Source organism: Gekko japonicus, unplaced genomic scaffold (genome assembly GCF_001447785.1).
Source record: "Gekko japonicus isolate JY-2015 unplaced genomic scaffold, Gekko_japonicus_V1.1 scaffold3305, whole genome shotgun sequence".
NCBI lineage: Eukaryota > Metazoa > Chordata > Lepidosauria > Squamata > Gekkonidae > Gekko > Gekko japonicus.
Genome location: NW_015163188.1, coordinates 90,695 through 99,479, shown reverse-complemented (window position 1 = coordinate 99,479; position 8,785 = coordinate 90,695). Strand labels below are relative to the sequence as shown.

At 55.7% G+C, this 8,785-nt stretch overlaps 1 protein-coding gene across 1 annotated transcript; it reads right to left on the bottom strand.

Annotated features, from left to right (window-relative positions):
* Positions 1–4,366: 4,366 nt before the first annotated feature.
* C5AR1 (complement component 5a receptor 1) lies at positions 4,367–5,575 on the bottom strand. The gene has a single exon (XM_015407121.1). It carries the CDS (start codon positions 5,573–5,575, stop codon positions 4,508–4,510), a length of 1,068 nt encoding a protein of 355 aa, XP_015262607.1. The 3' UTR covers positions 4,367–4,507.
* Positions 5,576–8,785: the final 3,210 nt, after the last annotated feature.

Here is an 8,785-nt window from a genome sequence, read left to right as displayed (position 1 = left end):
GGGTGGGGGGCTGCTAAATCGGGGGCGGGGCTCCCCTCCCCACATGACCGTTGTCGTCTGATAGACAGGGTAGTGTTGGGTATTACCAGTTGAAAACACTCAGCATGTCTGGGGTTAAATGTTTGTTTATGTTACTCACAGGAAGTCACATGTTTCTCATGTAACCGATGCTCTTTAGCTGTAGGAAGCCCGGGAATTTTCTCCCTGATCTAGGGATTTGATTGGGACTAAAGTGTCATGGTGTATTATCATTTTATGGCTTCTCTTCCCGTCTTTGTTTGATGTTCTGAAGAAGAAGTAAGAGTAGCCATAATCTCCCTCTTCTAGTTTTGTCTTTGTAGTGTAAGGATGTAGCCGATTATGCTCTGTTGTTATTTTCATCCCAGTTACCCTTCCCCATGCTAGAATTTAGGGGAGAATGGCCATTTATATTTTATATTTTAATCACACATGGACTCTCAGTCTGAATTATTTTACTCTGGCTCTGCTGGACTATCTTATCTCTGCTAAATACCATTTTTTTAAATATCTCACGATCACCCAACAGGTAGCCTGTATGCTCTTGGGTACTTGTTACACCTGTTGTAGGAGCTCCCCGCAGACCCTCCTCAGGAAAACGTGCCAACCCCTTTGGTCTTTGGCAGTCCAGTTTATGAAGGTGGGGGGGGGGAGAATGGCCATTTGACATCTGGCTTGCGCAGTTAAGGAGCATGAGCAGAGATGGTCCCGGCACGCCCGCAAACGGTCTCCTAGGAACATGCTGAGCGCCAGCCACTTGGCTGCGGGGTCATCCCAGTTATAAAGCATCCGTGTTGATGGTCCCCAGACAGTGGATCCCCCCCCCCCCCCGGGCCAGTCGGGTTTCTGCGAAGGGACCCTGGAAGAAGGTGGGCGAGGTTTCTCTCCCTGTATCGGGACAAAGTCTTAACGGTGCCCCTGGACTCAAGCCTGGCTCTGTTGCTTCAGGCCCGCCCGGCTGCCCCCAAGCTCCTTAAAGCCTTCGGAGACAGTTACTTGACATCTGATTAGCTCTGAAATGCCTTCCTCCCCATCACACTAGAGGAATGTTAGGAGAGAAGCTTTCCCTCCCACCCGGCCTTCCCCTGGTTTCACAGTTAACTTGTTTCCATTCTTTATTGTCTTGCCTTAAAAAAAAAGAGCGTTTGTTAACTCCCTGGAAGCTTCTGGCTGGCTGGCTGGCTGGCTGGGGCCGGGTTCAACCCAGAACTCCCTCCCGGATCTGCCCCACTGTTGCAGGAGAAGTGGCCCCTTTGACCAGGCCAGGACCCTTCTGAGGTCTCGGGTGCCGCTTGGCCAGTGAGGAGGAGGCTCAGAGGAGAAGAAGCAGTTCAGGCCTTCACCACTTCGCCAGTTTGGTGTCGTGGTTAAGTGCGCGGACTCTAATCTGGGAGAACCGGGTTTGATTCCCCACTCCTCCACTTGCAGCTGCTGGTGTGACCTTGGGTCAGTCATAAGTTCTCCCAGAGCCGCTCTCTCAAGGGCAGTTTCTGTCAGAGCTCTCTCAGCCCCGCCCACCTCACAGGGTGTCTGTCTTTTGTGGGGAGGGGGAGGGAAAGGAGTCTGTAAGCCGCTCTGAGACTCCGAGTGAAGGGTGGGGGGTATAAATCCAATCTCCTTCTTCACTGGATGCAAGATAATTCTCTGGTTGCACCAGGAGGTGGGAAAGGAGACTAGATTGCAGCAGGCCCGAGTAGACTGATGGCACCGTCTCTCCTTGTCTCTCTTGTGCCCCTCAGAGGAAAGTGCCTTAGAGCACCAGCCCCCCCCCCGCCCTGCCCCCCACCTGGAGGCCAGCTGGCCTCCTCTGGAGGTTCAACCAGGAGGATGGCAGAGAGTCAGGGCGGTTGGCTAGCCTCTATTTGCCAGGGCCACCTGCCACATCGCCACTGAGAACTACCAGTCCCAGAATGCCTTGTGCCTGGACAGGTGGAAGGACGGGACACCTGGTAGGAAGGAAGCCTCTTTGCAGGCCCCAAACGTATGCAGGGAAGGTGTGCGTGTCCCCCCCCCCCCTTCCCTCACACCCCCCCCCCCACACACACACGTGTCCCCCACCGTGCTGCCGTGTCTGGTGGGGGCTATAAATGCAAATCAGGCAATCCGACAGGTAAGGAGGCAGAACAAGAGCAACAAAAAAACCCACAAAGACACACAGATCTCTCCTTTGGATTTTCAGATCAGACAAGGCATAAGAGAACACAAGAGAGAAGCCAGTGTTGGATATCAGGCCAACGGCCCCTCCAGCCCAGCACTCTTCTGTGTCACACAGGGGCCAAAGATACCCGGTGCCCCCAGGAGGTCCACCCAGCAGTGGGTCCGGGAGGACACCAGAAGCCCTCCCACTGTTGCCCCCCTCCCTCAAGCAACAAGAAGACAGAGCATCACTTAACCCCAGACTGAGAGTTCCTGTCCATACCTTGTGGCTAAGAGCCACTGATGGACTTCTGCTCCGTATGCTTATCCAGTTCCCTCTTGAAGCCGCCCGTGCAACCATTCACGAACGAGGGAAGCAGGTGAACGGCATCCAGGCAGATGTGATTTCCGTGCGGGGGGTGCGGCAACTGACTTTTAGTGAAGTGTGTGTGTAACCCAAGGGGGGGGGGTTGCACCCTGCCAGTGACCAGTTGGAGATCTGAGCACGCTCGAACCCTCCTCCGAACTGGCAGGCCTTCTTTAGGGTTTTGCGCTGATCTTGCACTGGAAAAGGCCAAAGAAAAATAACCCTGCAGGTTCATCGACTTCATGCTGTGCAGCCATGTCCGTTCATTACAATAATACAAATAAAATTGAGACACTGACAGGATAAGCTGTTTTTAATGACGCGGAAGTTGCAAAACCGTTAGCAAACTTGTGGGACTCTTGGGCTGGGCATTGCGAGTGAAGCAAAGGCGGTCCTTTCTCAGGAATGTAGAACATGTAACATTAACATCAGAATTAAAACAGACTTTTCTCATGGCTCGCGAGACTGCAGGTATAGGATGAAGGAGTGGGGGGGGCGACATGGTACAATGTCGTACTGCCCACCCCCCAAAAAAAATACCCCCCTGGCCCGGCCCCCCCCCCCCCCGAGGTTGCTACATCCAGAGAGCAGCTTTTTGCTGGAACAGCAAAAAAAATTAGCATCTGCTCTGTCTAAAAGAGGAAGCGCTGGGATGGGTTCCCCTCCTGACTGACCCATCTGGGGGCCAGTGGAGCAGGAGACGCCCCCCCCTCTAGAGAAAGACTTTGCTATCCAGAGGGAGGGGCAGGCACCCCCCACACACACACACACAGAATTAGAGTCCCACCCTGGGTGGCAGATCCCTCTGCACAGAGGGGACGAGAGGAAGGGGAAGGAAGTTGCCTCTCCCCACTCCCCAACCCCCCCAACCCCCCCCATCTCTGCCTCCCTTCCTGGAGCAAGCCCTGGAGCTGCACAACCCTCCACAGCGCTCTGCTGGTTTTTCTTCACAGGGGAGATGCCTCCGTCCCTGGCCAGCCGGCCAGCCCGTCCCACCCACATCGATGGTGAGGTGGGAGGACCAGCACAGCATGTTCCTGTACAATGCTAGGCCCTCCCCGGAGCCACAGAATATGGCCCACGACCAGTGTTCCCTCTAAGCTGAGTCAGTGTGAGCTAGCCCAGTTTTTTAGCCCCCGGCTCACACATTTTTGTCTGAGCTCAGGAAGGATGGGGCTCCAGAGGAAACTGATTTTATGCAGGAGCCAAATGGCCCACTCACAACTTTAAGGCCAGCAGCTCACAAAGTAGAATTTTGCTCACAAGACTCCGCAGCTTAGAGGGAGCCTTGCGCCATGGTGGCAGGCGTTCTCAGGCCCCCTTCCCATGGCATGGTGGGGGGGGGTCTTGCTAGCAGAAGTTGGGGGTGGAGGGGGCGCTGCACTGACCCCACCGCCTCCGGGAAGGAAATGCTGGTGCAAAAGACGGGCTGCCCCTTTGTCTCCCCCCCCCCTCGCACGCAGCGTTCCTCTTTTGGAGGGATTGGAGAAGCTGCAACCTCTTTGCTCTTCCTGACCCCACCAGCACTGAAGGAGCTCTTGGCGCCCACTTGCTGGGCCTCTCCACACAGTCTAAGGCCGCTTGCTGTAGTCCAGCTGAAGCAGCAGTAGTTTCTCTCCCCGCCCCCCCCGCCACCTGGTGGTGCTGAGGACGCCTGCAGGAAATGACACCCACACCCACACACCCACACACACACACAGCAGCGCTCCACAAGGCAGATCTGAAGCAGGGGCTGGTTAGAGAACCTTTACTGAAAAGAGCCTGTGCAGGAGACAGACTGTGGGCAGCTACGAAGTGCAGGGATGGCGCGGGGGGGGGGCGGGGGGGGGGGGAGGAGGCAGAGTCTTAAGATGTGGGTCAGGCCCCACTCTGAGCATTGGGGGCTTCCCCCCCCCCCATCGCAGAACAAAAGTGGGGACTCCAGTCCGGGGAGCGATTTCCCAGGAATCCCCCTCGGGAGCCAGCAGCAGGGAGGCGCCGTGGCTCTCACACCGTTGTGCTGGTGCTGCGGTCCTCGGTGGTGCAGGTGGCATGTCCACGGCCGTCTGTGGCAGAGGTCAGCGTGGCCTCCTCGCTCAAGACATTGCGCAGGATGGCCCGCAGCGACAGCCTGACCTTGGCCCGGAAGTCTTGGCCCGCAATGACGTAGATGACGGGGTTTATGCAGCTGTTGAGGTAGGCCAGGCCCACGACGAGGGGGTCGGCGTTGTTAAGAGCCTTGAACAGCTCACTGCTGGGGGGCTCCGAGGCCAGGATCAGGCCCACCGCGTGGAAGGGGGCCCAGCAGACAAAGAACCCCACGATGACCACCAGCACCACCACGAGGGTCTTCTGGGAGCGCATGAAGCGGCTGCTGCGCACCCGGCAGAGCAGGAGCCCGTAGCAGAGGCTGATGACCACGAGGGGGGCGAGGAAGGCCAGAGCAAACCGCATGGCGGCCACCGAGACCTCAGCGGCACGGTGGTCCTCGTTCAGGCGGGAGTAGTTGACCCCACACATCGTCTTGCCCGACAGGGGGTCGTGTCTGAGGGTCCTGACTAAGAAGGACGGCAGCGTGAGGAGCGTGGCTACCGCCCAGGCCACGGCACACAAGGCCAGGGCCAGGGGCGTGGAGCGGTGGTTCTGGCACCACACCGGCTTGACCACCAGGGCACAGCGGTCCACGCTGATGACCACCAGCAGCAGGACACTGGCAAACATGTTCAAGATGATGAGGGAGGGCAAGAGCTTGCAAGCAAAGTCGCCCAGCCCCCAGTGGTGGTCCGACGCCAGCGGCACAGCCAGGAAGGGCAGGGCCAGGCAGCAGAGGAGGTCTGCCACGGAGAGGTTGAGGAACCAGACGGTGTTCACCGTGTGCCGCATCTGGAAGCCCATCACCACGATGACCGCCACGTTGCCCAGAATGCCCAGCAGGGAAATCAGGGCGTAGAGGACCAGGGCCGTCCAGACGATGGGGCTGAAATGGTGCACCTCTGCCCACTCCGGGACGACGTCTGACGCCGTGAAGTTGGGGTAGTCGTAAATCTCATAGCTGCTATTGGTAGACTCCTCCATCCCTGAGCCGTGCTGAGTTCTGAAGAAGAGAATAAACCAAGAGAGGGCGTCAGTGGGTCCCAGAGCAGCGGCCCTCAAACTGGGGTCCAGCCCTGTAAGCTGAGTCGGTGTGAGCCAGCTCACAGGTTTTTAGCCTCCGGCCCACACATTTTTTGTCCTAGCTCAGGAAGGAGGGCTCCAAAGCAAACTGATTTATGCAGTAGCCAAATCACCTGCTCACAACTTTAATGCCAGCAGCTCACAAAGTAGAATTTTTGCTCACGAGACTCCACAGCTTAGAGGGAGTAGTGGTCGCAGTGCTCTCTCTCTCCCTCTCTCTCCCTCCCTCTCTCTCTCTCCCTCTCTCTCCCTCCCTCTCTCCCTCCCTCTCTCTCTCTCTCTCCCTCTCTCTGCAAGGCCAGGAAGGGGGAGGAGGATGTTGTTGGGTGTTACAAGTTAAAACACTTTCAGTATTTACAGGGTTAATGATGTTTGTTAAGTCACATGTTTGTTTGTAACCAATCTGTTTAGACAATAGGATGCCCGGGAACTTTGGAGCTAATTTGCTACTCGGATTGGAAACCAAGGTGTCAAGTATTTAGCATATTGGCTTCTCCTCCCGTTCTTGGTTCTGACTGAGAAGGAGACGCCATTCGTCTCTTCCCGTTTTACCTTTTAGCTGCAAGGATGTAGGCATATTAGCTCTTTGTTATTTTATATTATTTTAGAGAGCCAGTTTGGTGTAGTGGTTAAGTGCGCAGACTCTAATCTGGGAGGATCGGGTTTGATTCCCCACTCCTCCACTTGCACCTGCTGATGTGACCTTGGGTCAGTCACAAGCTCTGGCACAGCTGTCCTTGAAAAAGAGCAGTTTGTGTCAGAGCTCTCTCAGCCCCATCCACCTCACAGGGTGTCTGTTGTGGGGAGGGGAAGGGAGAGGAGTTTGTAAGCCGCTCTGAGACTCCAAGTGAAGGGCGGGGTATTCTTCTTCTTCTTCTTCCTCTTCTTCCTCTTCTTCTTCCTCTTCTTCTTCCTCTTCCTCTTCTTCCTCTTCCTCCTCTTCCTCCTCTTCCTCTTCCTGTATACCTTTTTCCCATGTTAGGTTTATAGTAAACTTTTATATTTTAAAACACACCATGGACTCAGTCTCTTAATACTCTGCTGACTTACTCAATAAGAATCCCAACAAAGGTTATGGAGCCCAGATCCGCTCCTATCTGCGCAGAGCTGACCATGTGTGTATGAGATTATGTGCTGGGAGAGGGGCCCAGGAAGGCCAGGTAGGAAACAGGCCCCACATGCCTGCCAAAGGGTCATGCCAGACAGTCTGTCAGCTACTTTGATAGTGCTGCAGATGGATCGATACTAAACATGGACGTGTTCAGTCTTCACGTGATGTGCGATCCCTGCGTTTTATGCACGGGGTGGGGGTGGGGGGATGGAGTAGCAGGGCCCAAAGAGTACAGTCCATTTCACTGCCGGTCCCCCTTCCAAAAGTTCCACAGAGTTCTCAGGTCAAAGTTCGAGTCCAGCAGCACCTTTAGGACCAATGAAGTTTTATTCCGAGTATAAACGTTCATGTGCATGCGTGCTTCCTCAGAATGAAGTGTGTGTGTGTGTGTGTGTGTGTGTGTGCGCAAACCCAGACTTCCGCTTTGTTGGCCTTCAGGGGGCCACTCTTGCTCAGACCCACGTGGCCACCCACCTGACTCCACCTGGGGTTCTCAGGTGTTACGTAATCTGGGGGAGGGCAGAGTGCCGTTCCAGTTGACTGCCCCTTCCCTCAACTCCCTCTGTGACCCAGGGCACTTTTTTTATCCCTGGCTCTCCCTTGCCCATGGACCCTCAACAACCCAGCGAGAGAGGTCCGGCTGGCAGGGAGCGGTGAACCCCAAGGGCACGCAGCCAGCCTCATGGCAGCGTGTGTGGGGGGGTGGGGTGGGGACTTGAACCCAGAGACCGGCCCGTCCCTCAGCCAGCACTCCCTGCCCCACACTGGAGAAGCAGCACTTGGACTCTGTCATCAGATTCCTTGCTGGTCGTGCATGTTTTCCTACCGTTATAAACCCATGCCAGCTTCAACTATTGGCAAACTGATTGTGCAAGGCTTGGCTTTTCTTTTCAACAGTTACGGAAATACTGGATGTATTGCCTTTCAATACAGATTAAGAGCTAACTTTGGCCTTCTAGTCTTGCTTTAGAAAAGATAATGAGCGCATCTTAGATGTATTCTTAGAGGAGGATGCTCGATTATCTCATCAGTAGCCGAGAACCAATCATTTACCTATATGATGGTCATATGTTTAGCCTATGATTTAGCATAAGGTATCAGGTACGACTGCTATTTTGCTGTAAAAATGCATTAATTTGATAAGCAAAGAAGTCTCTGAATGGAACTCTCCAAAGACCTTAGGTGAGATTTCTGTGTGTGTCAGAGAGAGGGAGAGAGAGAGAGAGAGAAAGACTGACTGACTGACTGACTGACTGACTGGGGTATTTAGAAAAAATTCTAAAAGTAGTGTAAGACAATAACCTGAAAAGTGGCTTGCTCCAAATTTTATTCATGACAATAGGGTTGAGAAATGATAGGAGCGTTGATAATTCCGGCTATAGGGTTTAATTTTCACACGTTTGTATTTCCTAATGCCTTGCCTGATACGGAGAAGGGTTTGTTTTTTCTTCTTTGGCATTTCTCATTCCGTGCCTGCGTGCGTGTGTGTGGGAGCCATGGCGACCTCCGGCCACTCCTCCTCCCGGGGCAGGGAGGGCGGTTAGAGCCCTGGCCTGGCTTCACCTGCCCCTCTGCCTCCCGGCCCGGGTATTCCTTGGAGGGCTCCCACGGCCCGCGGTCTGTTTCTCGGCGGAAGATGACCCTGCTGTCCTGTCCGGGCCGCTGGCCTGAGAGTGGCAAGAGAGGCGTCTTCGGGCCAGGACAGGACCTGCGCGGTGGTGGTGGTGGCCCAGCGCCAGCCAGCGTCCCTCTGATGGGAGCTCCTCCCTGCGGGCCCGAGGAGGACCACCGGAGGCGGGGTGTCCCGGGGGGAGGAGAGGAACCCTTCGGTGGTCCCGGCCCCCCTCTGGGATGCGGGGGGGGGAGTGACACACACGTCCCGGGGCGCCTGAAGCCCCGCCCCGCCCCGCAGGACTCCCCGGCGAAGGCGGCGGCTCCCTGGGCGGCCGGGCGCGGAGTCTCTGCCCCTGCTTGGGGGGGGGGGGGGGGGGGGGGGGGGG

Excerpts from the sequence above, each read along its gene's own strand:
- C5AR1 (XM_015407121.1), bottom strand. The coding sequence starts at position 5,575 with ATGGAGGAGTCTACCAATAGCAGCTATGAGATTTACGACTACCCCAAC.